Source organism: Quercus suber, unplaced genomic scaffold, assembly GCF_002906115.3.
Source record: "Quercus suber isolate HL8 unplaced genomic scaffold, Cork oak 2.0 scaffold_552, whole genome shotgun sequence".
In the NCBI taxonomy this organism is placed as follows: Eukaryota; Viridiplantae; Streptophyta; class Magnoliopsida; order Fagales; family Fagaceae; genus Quercus; species Quercus suber.
In genome coordinates, this window is record NW_027070000.1 from 352,140 (window position 1) to 367,909 (window position 15,770).

The following is a 15,770-nucleotide window of genomic DNA, read 5'->3' on the forward strand; positions in this document are numbered from 1 at the left end:
GAGTTGGAGAAAAAATGTTGAAACCATGTATAAGTAAACAGGCATCAGTCACAATCTACATGTAGTATAATTATAAAAAATAGTGTAATCCTAGAATTACTCTCGCACGAAAATGGTGGTCATTTGGTACCTGGGTGCTGAACTCTTCTTGCTCTTACTGAGATATCAATAACACGAGGGTCAAACAGGCATTTTCTGGTGCTTACAAATTGAATGGTATTTCAACTTCAGCCACTAATGAATTACAATAACATAAAAACTGATTATCAGTTCTTTTTTCTTTCTTTTTTTGAAATTATGGGTACTGTACAGAGATATTTCCACACTGTGACATTAGCACATACAGAAGTGAAGCTTAGCAAAGAGTTCACCTTAGACCAAAATGCAACTTAGACCTAAGCTTCTCTTTCAAGAACCAAACATTTGGAGATAATCGAAGTCAATTAAGAAAGTCCAAATTTCCATTGGGGCAAGTTCCACCACTAGCTTTACTGGATCGACAGGCCCTCCCCTTACCACCTTGGATTCTTCGGCAGGGCCTTCAACTTCCCAGACTAACCTTTTCTTCTCCATCTCAGCTCTTTCTTGATTGGCAGACAAACTCACCTCTGTTACTTTACTTATCTGCAAAGAATATGGAATGAAACTAAGAATTATGATTCAACAACATATTTGCCAATGATAAGAGTGATTTAGTCATGTACTTATTGTTCTTACCTCCTTCTTTGGAAACAGCTTCTTCAAATCCACACTCGCCATCACTGAATAGTCCTTGTCCTCTCCAATCTTTGTACACATCAAAGAGCAACCAAGTCGAGTTTAGAATATATATTGATTGATGTATATATGTAAACCAAAGGGTGATAATTGATAAATCAGCTTAAGAGTAATGCTTAAAATTTATCAGTCACTTGTTAAAAACTCTTCTCAGATGATATTCAAGTTGGCACATATAAGACAACAGACAAATGCCAGGAGTTTCCTTTTTTGGTTCTAGAGCAGGACTTGGGAATTTTGAAAGCAACTGATTCATAGTGCAACACTGCTACTCTGGTAAGATCATTGTAGATTGCAATGACTCCCTCCATTTCCAGCGATATCCAATTCAAAATTACTCAACAGTAAATTGCAAAACAGCTCTCAAAGAAGGAGAAAGAAACTGTAGAAAGATTTTGGGAGTGTATGAAAAAATTTTGACCATGGCAAGATAAACTAGAAGCTAGCAGATATATGAACCCATCACACATTGACAGGCAAACATAATTAAATATACATGAGAAAGAAACAAAGTTGGAGAAAAAGAAACTAACAGCCAATCACAGTTTGCATGAGAATGTATGTCATGACTCATTCCACAACACACAGAACCTACATGAAGAGCAATGTGACAGAGCAACCTAAAAAGCAAACCAGTTTCTTGAATTTGTACTTCAAAATACTTAAGGCTAAGGGTAGCCCATACAAATCTTTAAAGTAGGTATCTTTTTTTCTAATAAACTTTTAAGTTGGTATCCAGAATGACCACTTTTAGCCTTACAAGCAGATAAGCACACCTCATACAAGTGAGCCAGCCGAAGAAGCACTTTTCCATTTGCAAGTTCCTACAATATCAAGAAAAAAAAAATTATAACCACCCCGTCCTCATTATCATTAACGGGGCCCAACTTAGAAGAAATATTCATAAGGAATTTACCCATTACCTGGAGGGTTATCACAGCAATGTTGTTTGGTAAAGCATAGGAAGGATCAATTGCTGAGAAAGAAGGTACATGGGAATTTATCCAATTATTTCCATCCTGAAAAAAGGAAAACTAATCACCTGAGCATTGTGACCCCATGGCAACAAATCAATGTCAAGATTTTTCATTCACCTGCTCTGTGAAGGCCAAGAGAAGTGGAGAATAAATCTCCTGGCCAACTGTGCGGCGCCACTTGGCACCTTCTCCTATATTATCAATTTTGAGATAAAATTTTCCTTGGACCTGCAATATAGCCATAGATCAATAAGAGGTGACAGCTGCAGTAAAAAGAGAAATAGCAATATATGGGTTCACGCTCAATCTCTATTACAGCGCCTTAAAAAAATGTTAATGTGTACTGTAGCAAAAAAAGCAACCATAATCTGATGGTCTATCATCAAATAAAGGACAATAAATTAAAAAATAAGTTTGATATTTAATAACAAGGCAGCAGTAAAAAAGAAGAAGAATAGGTTTAATAAGGTAAAAGCCTTGAGGAAAATGGCTATTAAAGACAGCCAGAAGCCAAATTACACATGTACATCATATGATCCCCTTGAATATTTGAAAACTGACTACATGATCAGGTAGAAATATAGTAACGATAGAACCACATGTTCTTGTATGTGACATTGCAAGGGATGCTTACAATTTTTTTTTTTTTTGAGAAAAGGATGCTTACAGTTAAACCTTCACATTTAGCTAGGACACAAACTGTTTCATTTAATGCCTCACCAACACCTCTTGAATCATCATGAAGCAACCTCCTATGAAACAGAGAAGCACATCAGAGATCATGAAGGAACAAGAAATTCTATTTATACAAGTGAAATGGATAAAAACAGAATCAAAGTACATAATAATTGATTATAATTGATTATCATAGAAAGCAGTGAGAGATATAAGAAACCTATGCAGCATCAACTCTATTTGACCATCCACTAAGCTAGTTCCTCCCACTGAGCGGTCCACCAATACTGAGAGTTCCATGCTGCTATCTTGTACATAAATTCCAAGATTGATCTGAAGCAATGGAGTAAAGGTAAAAGAAAAAGATTTGCGAAGCCAAAGATACATTTTTCAATTGATACTTCTTTCAATTAACAAATTTTGCTTGATATGCAGGACATTGTGGAGACTGCTAGACATCACATTTGAGAAAGAATTTTTTCTCAAAGAAGAAACTAATAGCATTAACTTAAGACCCCCCTTGTATCAAAATGATATATTTTCTGTCCAAGAAAAGGGAGGGGAAAAATGTGGTGTGTGTATCCTGAAAGGCGCATGAATATATAAAGATTGGAAAAGCAGAGAAAAAGCTGGAATATGAATATAAAAATTCACATAAATTAAAAAAGCTCCTAACATTTTATATCTATCAAAAGAATAGTTGCCAAAATATTTCATGCAAAAGAAAAACATACAGGATAATAATTTCCAGCAACTGGTTGGTTCACTTGCAGGTTCCAGTCTGTCCTGAAATCCCGGACCTGCAAATAAATAAGAAGTATGAGGTCAAACCTTGAAATGAAAGTCAATACTATAATAAATACCCTGAGTGCAATTTTTTAATCAAGCATATCATGTATGTTTCTTTTCCAAAATATCCCCATTCAAATTTTCATCCTTAATGATAACGATAATGTTGTCTTATTTGAGCTATGCCCAACTCCCCACCCTCGGGTGGGATGCCATTTATTAAAATAAAAAAATTTATATATATAGAGAGAGAGGGAGAGAAAGAGAGAGAGAGAGGAGAATTTGACCTAAAACATAGCAGATACAACAGTCGAAATCATTCACATTGTTCCAATCATAAGTAATGCAGCTAAATCTTAAAGAAACAAATTGTAGAAACAACAGTTAGCAAGTATTGCCATACCCTTTTGATGAAATCACGTCCATTAGAATCAGTGTAGAATGTCTTATTGGTCTTCATTGTTGTTGTGATTTGAGTTGTGATTTCTTTCCCAATCCCATCATCAGCAGGTATAGGCCCAATCTACAATTCATGTAAATAAAGTAAACAAATAAAGCCTCAAAGTGATTTCTCAAACATATAATAACCATGTTGTTTCAGAGGCCTTTTTGGTTAATATTATTGACCTAGCCCTAGTAATATTTGGACCTCTACTAGCCAATTCTATTAGATCTTCTTTAGTTAAACAGGGAGCACCTATATACATATCTTGGTTGTTTTGGAAAAGAGGGTTCAAGCCGTGGCATTAGCTTAGAGAAAATAAGGATTCTCTTCTTGTGTGCTTTTGAGAAAGATAGCTCTTTGGGTGTATTTGGGGTTTAGACTTTGTGAGAGTCCTTTTGTGCCACCTTTGTAATCTCCTTATTTTATTAGTGATACTTTCTCATTGACGCTGCCCATGGGCATTGGCCTAAGGCCTAACCATGTAATTGTTTGTGTTTCCTGTGTGATTTCATCTTCTATTTTTCTATTTCTATTTTGCATAAACACTATCTCAACAAACCACAAAAGGGAGGAAAAGTAATCGCTTAAATAAATCAACATACAAGAGAAGTTAAAATTTATGACACCATAAGGTTTTAATGACAAGGTTAAAATCAACATACATAAGGTTTTAATGACACCATAAAATTCATAATTGCTGATCTGCATGAGAGTTGTGATTATACAGATTATTATTCTCATCTCTTTATGGGACATATTAAAATTTAAGAAATGAAAGCACTAAAGCTATATAACTGCAAACAATATTCCTGACAATGTGAAGTTCACTCTGAACTCATACCTCCCACCTTGCCCAACGTTCCATAAGCTGAGTTCTCTTCAGGAGTTGATCAGGTCTCTCAAAGAGTAGCCAAACACCCCAGCCCAAGTGCAACTGGATGAGAGTCAAAACTTGAAGTAAACTAAAATAAAGAATAGAATGCAAGCAATCAATCAAATTAGAAAATTTCTTAGACCAAGTTACAGTTCAAATGAAAAAGATTCAAAAGCACTACCAAGCATCCAATCCAACTACTTTAGCAATAAACAATTCCAAAGTACAATCAATGAGATTCAACATACAGAATAACTCCAAGGGACCATAAATCAGCTGTGTGGTTGTAATATAACAGTCCAATATTCACATTAACATGGTTATACGGTGGCCCAAAGATGTTGGCTAGGAATTTTGAATCCAAGATCTCATGGTCATGAAGCCTTGGGAACTACTAGACCAACCCCATAGGGTTGGGTGACAACACTTTCATCCCATTTGAAACAAGGGAAAGGAATGCCAAAAGTGGAAAGGAACTGGATAAAAAGGATCTTTAAGGGATATTCCAACTATTACATTATTTGGGAGTTTGGTGGGCATGAATGGAATGGCTATGAGCGAAATGGCCATCCATTCCCTCCTAAGCATTCCTCCAAAAAGTGGTAGGAACAGTCATCCCTTTAATAAAGCTAGTGTGATTTGAAAAGGCACTATAAAAATGTTTAAGCTTGAAAGTTTGCATGATAAGAGATCTCTCAAATTGACAAAAGAATCTTTTTTACCTACTCCAATCTCTGTCATAGAAGAATAACAAATCACAACATTATATTAAATTCATACTATGCAATTTTTTTTGTTTGGGTAAGACATTATGAAAATCTTGTTTCCACAGTCTGTTCATTAAATGTAGTCAACTCACCTTGATTTCCTCAGCCATATACCCCTTCAAGAGAGAGAAAGAGAGAAGCCAAGATCCCACAAACATAAATGGAACCTAGATCACAGACCCTCTTTTTCAAGGAAATATATGAGGCTAAACCAGAACCCCATACATCTGGTTCAAACGATAGTGGATTTCATAAAATTACTAGAGTAGTTTTAGTCAAGTGATCTACATCCACAGCTCCTCTTGCCATCTTGATATATTTATTCATTTAAGGCTAATAAAGAAAAGCCTAGAAGTATTTAGGAAGTTCATAAACCTTGAATTCACTGCTGAAACTGTTCTAGATCACTTAAATAACTACACATTTAGGATGCCTACACACCCCCACTGAGCAAGCATCAGGTAAATCGTGAAATGCCTTAACTAGGAGTCAAACTAGAGACTTCTAGAATTATAGTCTGTCCAGACACTCTCCTCAATGAGACTTCCAGCTAGAGATGGCTGGTTTCAAACCTATCTCTCCTCCTTAAAAGCCCTACTCATTCCATAACTGTATGTGCTTCCCCGGAGCATTGGTTATGTCTGAGATCCAGCACTCGCAGATTCAAAATGAATCTATTCCTATGACCTACAATATGAGGGTATACTTTATGACAGGAGAGTCTACAACTCACCTTAGGTAAAACTATATATATGTGTGTGTATAATTTGTATTTTAGTGCATATCTTCTGCATACTGCATGTAAATTAATTGATTGCTATAGAATACAAGTTATTGTTGCTTCTGCTGCCTAGACATGCAAATGCACAAGCACAAAAACATATTCCAAAATGACAATATCAAGTCTATATAGATCAAGTGTATCAAATTTAATCAATGTATACAGAAATTAAGGCATGTGCAGATCCATTGACAGCCCTAATTTATTGACATTCAATTTACCCAATTTCTATCCATAAAAAGGGAAAATTTCACTGTAACAAAGCTAGCGATCATGATCCACTAGACAAACTTTAATGGGAAGGCACATACCTCATGAAGCTTCTTCCTTCTTCCTTTTGATTCAATAGGAAAGCGTCTCAGCATGAAAAATAATCTGTAAGCATTGGCTATGTCAATCCACCAGGAGCAAGTGCACAAATAAAACTCCAAAGAAAGACAAGGAACACCAACAAGCACCAAATATGATGCAAAAAACTCACCTTCCACCATACAGCAAGAACCCTAATGCAGCTATGATTGACACAACTGGAGTAAAAAAAAGGTGGAAAATAAGTATGATGATTAATGAAAGAAGAAATGCTCAGAATGTACAATATATATTTTGAGATGAAAAACGAATTTTCAATCTCCAAGAAATCTGAAGTAAACATTTATCTTTGGAAACCTGAAGTCTAACCTGCAATAAATATTTTCCCAATGAATTCTACAATGCTGTTGTCATCAATCCAAAGGTATACCCAGATGCAAACCTGAAGTAAGAACCTCACTTTGGTTAAATTCTTAAGATCATGAAAGTAATATTACATTTCTATAGTGGCTCTCAAAGGCTGCTTAGTACTGTTTATGCTAGGATGAGTGGATGACATGTGCTTAGTAACAAAGGGAAAGAAATGTCTTTTATTATGCGAAAAAAAGAAAAAAAGAAAGAAAGAAGAGAGAGAAGAAGAAGAATAAATAGCCATATCACGCGATGGGTCATACCTGTACTAAATATATTCCAGCATTAACTGAAATATAAACAATTCTAAGCTTATCGGTCGGTAAACTTCTTGCCTGTCCATTAATAGTAACGAGAAGGTTAATAACTTAATATTTTTCCACATCCACAAGTTTTACATCTCATTGGAGAGCAGAACTGGCCTTACATCCTGATAACAAAAGATCCTATTGCACAAAAGAAAATAGAAGAACATTTACTTGCCTGGTGATATATCTCTGCCCAAAAAAGATGACTTTAAAAAAAAGAAAAAGAAAAAAAGAAAATATGAACTCCCATCCAGAAGGATCAACAGAATAGTACAGCCTACATTCTAAAGTGCGTGGAAGGCTTGCTCAGCCTTCTTCCTCTTTTTCATTTTTATTTTGTTGCAATTATTTGAGTACAATCATGCTCTGTACATGTATATTTTGAGGGGGAAAAAATCGATGTGATGCTCCATCTTTGTGAATATTAATCATATAAACAAAAGAACATTTAAGTTAAAAAGCTAGCAATTTTAGATAATGAAGAACATGAGCCTTTTAGGAACAATTTCCTAAACCTTTGTATTTCTCAAAATCAAAGTGCAAAAGAGAATACTTGTATTTGTTCAAAAACTGCTTATGAGGCGAGGTGATTTTTAGTTATTTCCATTACTTTTGCCTCATACTTCTCAGAAAATATATGGAGCTCTAGTGTGCTTGATAATGCCTAAGCAAAATGTACAGTGAAAAAAAAAAAAAAAAAGGAAAAATTTGCAGATTGCATTCATATGCCAGAACTCTTACCACACAAAACTTGAAAACCAATGCAGATGCAACATTACATAACATAGCTAAGTTAAAGATTTAAAATTTTGCAATGACATTGTAAGAAACTTCAATGAACTAACCCTTGGATGCAACAGAAATACTTGCGTGTGAAATCTAAACACAACAGCACGTACTGCAACATAAGAAAGGCAAAACCCCAAAAAAAAAACAGGGTCAAATTATAACCAAATGACAAAGTATACTCAATGCCCCAAATATCACCATGACTTAAATATCACCTCCATTAACAATGAAGTTCATAAGATGGAAAACTTTATGCGTCGTCCAACCATATTCGGGCACTCTCAACTCAATCCTTATTAATTGAATCTGCACATCACAAAACCCAAAAAATCCATCAAAACCCTCACTTCAAACAAGTTTCCATATCATTTCAACACATAATCAAGAGTATATATATATATATATATTCTTTTCAATTTAATCAATCATTAGGCAATGAAACAATCCAAAACCATACAGGCCCAAGCCATGTATTTGTGTCATTTGTCATAACCCACAGGCCCAAACACACTGTAAAATATGAGTTGAGAGAAAAACCAAAGCCACAAACCAGACCTTTGATTCGTACAATTTAATCATCCCCGTTTTCTTCTCCTTACTGGTTCCTTGACTGGTCTCACCTTGCCTGAAAAGAACACAAGCAAATACTAATATGAAAATCATTTAACTATAAAAAGATGTATATGTAATCGGTATTGAATCGAAGTATAGTACCATGTCCAGTCCCACAATCAGGAGGATGTGTCTGTGTCCGTTGCGGCCTTTGCGGCCGATCTGGAATGTGTGATGCCTCTGGTGGGGGGGCGGGTATCTGTGTCTGGCTGAACTCGGAATGCACAAACTCAGGGGGGACAGCACCAGGGGTGGGCATGAATCTCATCTCATCTATACCATGTACATCTGCGGGGGCAGTGCTGGTAGTCAATAGGGGAAACATACTGGTGGTGGGCAACGGAGATGTACTAGGGGATGTGGGTGGGCAGGTATCATCGCACCTCATGGATGGGGACCGAGATGTGTCCCCATGGGCAAATATATGGGATGGACCCGCATCATCGCGTGCCATGGAGCCCATGTCATAACCAGTGTCCAAACACATCTCATCTACTGTCTGACTTGCTTCCTCCATGGTGTGGTCATGCACGGGTGTGTGGCGCCGACTAGATGTGGGCACGGGTGTGGGATGCTGACGCTGAGTAGATGTGGGACGCTGACTAGATTGACGGCCTCCACGCCCTTGACGTCCACTTGCTTGTCGACCACGCCCTACAGCCGGTTCACTTGTGTTGCCCGCAACGCGTGCATCGTCCAAGGTCAACCGACCAATCTCTTCAACAGATTCCAAGGCCTTAATACAGTGGGTGTAGATCTCAGACCCTGGTTCGCACTTCGCCATAATCCTCAACTGTGATTCAACCTGTCACAAACATACAAGAGTAGTGTTAGTAGCTTGAGCTAAACTATGCGAAACAAGGTACATTTATAACTGCCCTAGTCTTTGTAAACTTACCAAAGTATCCCAGTACGAGGTCTCTTTTGTAATATGGCGAACAGTACGAGGACGAAACCACACCATATACTCGTCATTGTAGCTCATCTCTCCATGAAAGGCCGGTGCATTGGCAATTGTGGCGTGCGCAGCCCATTTAGCAATATGCGTGTGATGTTCTTCGGCCTAATTTTTTTGTTGCTTGCCCTGGAGAGTTATCTTGTGAAGGTCAACTGAAGTATCGACATTGGGTGGTATGCCTTGCTTCATCCCAAACTGTCGGAGAACACGTTCAGGGTGATGGTCTTCAACCACCCATATATGTATGAGTGGCACGATAGACCTCCATATGTGTTGGCCTGCCTTACAATATGCGGGAAGGGAGCGCAAATAATTTTTGTATGGCTCCCACACAATCTGCAATGATCCAACCGATGCAAACAACCATATTAACAATATAATTATCAAAAATGTGTAATTATCAATATAATTATAAAAAATTATCAAGAATGTGAACAATACATGTAACTTTGCTCTGAAAAAAAAAATGTTTATTCATGTATATGCAAATTGTAAGTAAAACAACTACATGCCAAAGCGGTTCCCACTTGTAAGGCACGATACCTGATTTGGCCGTAGCGAAGCAAGCGACACACGATAGGCGCGTAGGACATGCATTCCATGTTCAGTTGTTATCTTAGCCCCTTTCCATCTAGCAAACAACATAGACATAAAAGCCATATTAGGTACTTACATAATTCCCATGCGAAAAAACATAATGCGGAAATGTAAAGCAGTAACTATCTAAGATTCTACATACCTGATAGCAAGTGGACCTGGGGGCAATGCCTGGTGTGGATGCCTCATCACAGGACATATGTGTGGAAACCTAGCCCACGCCCACAACTGCACCAATAGCAGTGCACCGCCAATCTGCTTGGCTGTCTTCTTTGATGCATTACATAGGTGTCTATATAACCAACTTAGTGCTGCACTACCCCAACTATACTTCTTTCCGTTGCTGATTGGATTGAAAAATTGCAGATATATAAGTGAGACCCGTTCGCCAGATTTATCCATTAAAAACGTACCACCCAACATCCCCAGTATGTAAAACCGAGCATATTGTTGCACAAGCTGGTCGGTGGCGTCAGCTGGGAGAGGGTTGCTAAACTGATCCTCAAGCCATTTGGCTTTTACCCTCGGCCCTTCTATCACTGCAGTGTTCTTATGATGATCACCAACTGCTCTTCCCGGCGGCCTATGCCCTAGCATTTGCTAGCAGAAGTGGGCCCAATCATCGTTTTCAGTATCTTCCACCACCGACAAGCCATCTACAGGTACCCCCATTATAACCTCCATGTCTTGTAGCGTGATGGTCATCTCACCATGGGGCAAGTGGAATGAGTGCGTCTCCGGCCGCTATCTCTCCACCAACGCCGTGATCAATGCATGGTCGAGGTCCATATGTGGGACCCAAAGCAGCCCATCTAACCCTGCATCTATGATATAAGCTGTAATCCGTGGATCTAAAACTGCACCATCTTCAAGCAGACCTTTATCTCGGTGACGACAAGTCAGTACACCTGGCACTGTCTGCAAACAAAGCAACTTAGTATTAATTGCGCTTCTTAAATGCCAAAACTCTTTCTACTACATATATTGACTATGATTTTGGACAAGTGCATACCTCGCCTTCCAAAGGAGCATCACATAGCAAACTTGAACGATGCATAGGCTGCCTGCTCAAGATAGTCTGTATAGAAGGTCCCGCTTCATGTGGGTCCATATCTGGCATTTGGTGACGACAACAACAATCAGGGAAAAATTCACTTCAAACATAATATAAACATTCACTATTGGCAGGCTATTAAAAGAAATCATTACAAAAGAATCTGCACACTTGTTGTTGAATGGTGCTTAGGAAATACAGGGTCTATATACACTTGGTCCATAAACAAATATGTAATAGGATTGAAAACACACATGTTATAAGTGTTTGATTTACAGAAGCAATAGCAATACACAGAATAAGCAAAGAATTTAACATATTTAATAAATTCATTCATAAAGGATTTGTCTCTGGTTACACCCATGGATTAGGAGGGTAGGTTCTTAGTAATAACTGATAAATCGGGTAGAATTTTATCCAGGTATCTAGTTCAGTCCAGTTAGGATTGTTTTAAAATTTAATCAACCAAAACAAAGTAATTGAATGGTATGACTATAGATTTTTCTGTTTAGTCCAGTTAGAATGGTTTCAAAATGAACCCACCAAAACAAAGCAATTGATTTTTTCACAAGGTCCAGTCCATTTAGAACTACTCAATGAAAAAAAAAAAAAAAAAAAAAAAAAAAACTACTCAATGTTGAACCCTAAGCAAGTTCCACCCCGCACCCAATACCCATATTCGACAAATAAAAAGGGCAGTGATACGCAATCAACAACCAATTGAAATAAAAAGTACATATTTTTTCAAACGGATTCGCTGAAAAACTAACGAAGAAAAAGGGGAAACAAAACAGAGGTGAGTGAAATTAGGTTTTTTTTTTTTCTTTTTATCCTTACCTTCACTAGTGAGTAAATTAATGGACTGCGGAAAGGAGATTGATGTACAAAGAGCACGCAAGAGAGAAGAAGCAAAAGCAATTTTCTCAGAATGAACGAATGAATCAAGCAACCACTTTTTCGCACCTGAGATTATTTTTTGAGAATAACAAATAATCTTCACTATCCCAACAAAAGAATAACAAATCCTTAATACATAAGCTTCACTATCCCAACAAGCTCCAATTTCATGATTCCAGCATGCATGAACACTCACACACACCACACAAAATACACACAAAGAACCACAAATACCCACAAATACCCACAAATACCAAATGCTCAAACAAATATTGAGATAAGGAGACATACCTTGTGATTCCAAACTGAAGATGCAGACCGACAGTGAGAGTAGAGAGCATGAGCAACAGGGAGAGTCAGACCGAGACCAAGACTGAAAGGGAGACGGAGAGCGAGACTGAAAGAGAAAGAGCGAGACTGAAAGGGAGATTGCGAGATTGAGAGGGAGATAGCAAGATTTGAGAGGAAGATTTGAGAGGGAGATAGCGAGATTGAGAGGGAGATTTGAGAGGGAGTAAGCTGAGTTGGTAAAGTAATTTGGTTTAAGTGTGCGTGGGTAAGCCTTTGGGGCTATATTCGGTGCTAATTGGGCAGAACAGTACTCGAGCTCATGAAACTCGAGTACTAAGTGGAATTTTTGAATTTTTTGGCCATGTCAGAGTGCCACGGTGGAAGTAAAACAACATAGTACTCGAGTTTGGTGAACTCGAGTACTTAAAAAGGTGGTATATCCCCAATTATTTCCGAAACAGTGTTTCTTGGCCAAAAATTTCGAAAATTGATAGTAATGGGCCATTTTGGCCCCGATTATCACAATCACTCCACATTCTAACCCTTTTGCTAAAAACATAAAATGGCTCACAAGTCATAACCACACTTTTGGACTCTAATATCTCAAGTCTCAACACTTCTTTACAACCTCACCATCTTTAATACTTAGTAATGCCCAACTAACTCAAACTGAACACTCAACCTAGAACCCAAGCCTAATTTCATGTCCACTCCCTGCAAAGATCCTATCTAATATTGTCAATATCTCTGTCTAAACCATCCCTAGAGCCAACTCAGTAACTCACAGATCCAAATGATCACACACACTACCAACCCTCCACAACTTCAATCAGCTACTGAGCTCTACTCGTCACCTCACTCCAATCCTATCTCTCAATACATGATACTAATAATCTCCAACCTTGTGTGTGTCTATACACACACACACATACATATATTAATAAAATAATTTTCATTTTCATTTTTTCTACCATTCATATTTATAAATAGAAAAAAAATGTTTATGAGTAGAAAATTATTCTCTTGTTTGTATATGTATATATTGATATTTATGTTTATGGTTATTTTACTTTATTTATATGTTATCTTGAAAAATAATTCTAAAGTCGATATACCTATAACATTTTAATTTTTTTCAATATCATATATGAAAAGAACACTAGTTATTATATAGCGTGAGCAAGATTAATTTTTCCAATTACGTTTAATACACTTTTTAGTAGCTAAATGTAAAATAAACATAACCTATTTTAGACCTGCTTATATGTAGCTAAATTGCTAAGTTATTACTTACTAATTGTGAAGCTACTAGCAACATTTGCATGATAGTAATTGAATAGATATTTCAATATTTCAGCAAATATATAGATAAAGATTAAAAATAAAACTCACGCATTAGTCTTAATATTTTGTCCCACAATTTTAACATTAGAGAATGCCCTCGCCAGTCCTGGCGATGCTTTTTCCTCGCCAGAAAATAATAAAATAGGAAAAAACCATCATACTCTCTCTCTCTCTCTCTGTGGAACTTTGTGTGGGTTTCTATTTCTCTCTCTTTTCAGCAAGGAGGAGATTGATCTCACCAATGCAGAGAAGGAAATTTTTGACTTAGGTATGATGCCTTTCTCTCTCTCTCTCTCTCTCTTTCCCAAAATTTTTTGGGTACTTACTGCCATTGTTGAAGCTTCAAAGATGTAGTCATACCAAGAGATTGCATCGCCATTTCATCTTATCTTCTTCTCTATCTCTATCTCCCACTTTCTCTATATTTTTTGCCATTCCTGTATTTTAACAAGTCTGGTCTTCTTTCAGATGGACTGCTTGACTATCACGATGAACGTTCCCTGTTAAAAATGTAGATGGACAACTTGAGCTTGACCCACTAAACGCTTGGCTGTTAAACACTTTGTTCTATATATTGAACTAAATGCTTGCAAGCTTTCAATGATGTAGAGCAGACCGCCATTGTCTTTCTGGACTCCTAAGCACACCTAAAATCATGTAAGGCAAAAAGGAACTAGTAGAAATCATTTGAGCAATGGAGTTGGAATCGTGTAATTAGTTTGAATTAGGGTTTCAAACGTTTCCTAATCGTTCTAAGGCTTAATCTAAGGATTCAAAGATTAAAAAAATGTTAAAACATACCTTAGATGAGTCTTAGAGTTGAAATCCCTTGAGTTGTGGTTGAAATTTTAGAGAAAATGGTGTTTTAGGTTTAGAAACGCATGAAGGAGGCAAAGTGAAGTTTTTGACAAAACTATCACAATTTGGCCTTTAAAAACTAAAAATTCACTCATTTGACGAGTTAGTTACTTGCGAAATACTCGCAAAATGCCTCAAAGGCACAGGGCTAGTTTCACGAGAAGCTATTTCTCTCGAAGGAGTCGCGAGGGAGCCGCGAAACTCTTTGTGTCAAATTTTGGAAGAAATGAAAATTAGCTTCCTCATTTTCATGGAAGATGTCCTACTCGTGAATGGATTTGGCTTTTTGGAAAAACTCTTAAAACACAAAAGTGATACACAAAAATACTTCAAAAAAACATATAAAATGCTCAAAAATCTATTTGGGTTTGATCATCAAGCAATTGAGTATACACAAGTCACATTTGAACACGTATAATCACACAAATGAAATAGGCATTCATTGAACATTAAACTTGTGTGTTGTGTGTGTGAATTAAGTATGAACTAGTCCATAGTCTTGTGTAAAACTTTAATGATTAATTCAATCAAGTCATACACAATTAGCATGAAGTCAAGTGACCTATCTCACTAGTAGAAATGAACATATATGACCCCCCACCAAAGTGTTTACGTTTGATTGAAAGATTTTCATTTGGCTTCCATTGTTCATACTTTTGATCAATATAACTCAATTTTTGAGAAGCAATGCCATGAAATTTTTTATATTTCTTTGATGAATAAGCCTTTAGCTTTGGCATCATACATTTTGAATACATTTTGCTACACATTTTCGTAGTCAAACTAGTTTTCGAAGTAAGACTTTTTCAGCTTTTTTTCTTTTTAGAGATTGACATTTTTAGACCTTTTTTGACATAAAAATAAATATGAGGAGATATATAAGCACAAGTCTATGCATGCATCTAGATCAAACAAGACCATTAACTAATCATTTATGACAAGCTTAAAGATCTATTTACAACAATCAAATGTAGATTTCTAAATGTCGCTCACACTTAACAAATGTGCATACATAACAAGCTAAACTTGTAAATGCATTACGCCATTAGTACAAAGATACTAGGTCAAACTCAACATGTGATATACACAACACAAGTTATCAAACTTTTGTGATTTTTTACTTTTTACGGGTTTTTGAATTTTTCAATACACTAAAAAACAAAGGAATAAAGTAAGATTAACGAAAACAAGGTAAACAAAACAAAGACCTATAAAAGAAACATGCTAGGACGGAAGCAATGACACACAAAGATTGCA

General features: G+C 36.8%; 1 protein-coding gene across 1 annotated transcript; it reads right to left on the reverse strand.

Annotated features, from left to right (window-relative positions):
* Positions 1–248: 248 nt before the first annotated feature.
* Positions 249–5,414, reverse strand: LOC112041218 (alpha-mannosidase At3g26720). The gene is made up of 12 exons (XM_024014518.2): positions 5,397–5,414; positions 4,786–4,928; positions 4,505–4,625; positions 3,622–3,741; positions 3,164–3,229; positions 2,650–2,762; positions 2,422–2,506; positions 1,872–1,982; positions 1,701–1,796; positions 1,554–1,601; positions 718–786; positions 249–624 (listed from the first exon to the last, which is right to left on the reverse strand). Exons 1-12 carry the CDS (start codon positions 5,412–5,414, stop codon positions 409–411), a joined length of 1,206 nt encoding a protein of 401 aa, XP_023870286.2. The 3' UTR covers positions 249–408.
* Between the last annotated feature and the right edge of the window lie 10,356 nt (positions 5,415–15,770).

Bases quoted from the DNA above. Each gene is read 5' to 3' on its own strand.
- LOC112041218 (XM_024014518.2), bottom strand. The intron at 3,230-3,621 runs GTATGGCAATAC...ATTTATTTGCAG, and splicing joins GACGTGATTTCATCAAAAGG to GTCCGGGATTTCAGGACAGA. The intron at 2,763-3,163 runs GTATGTTTTTCT...CCATTGCTTCAG, and splicing joins TTGCTGGAAATTATTATCCT to ATCAATCTTGGAATTTATGT.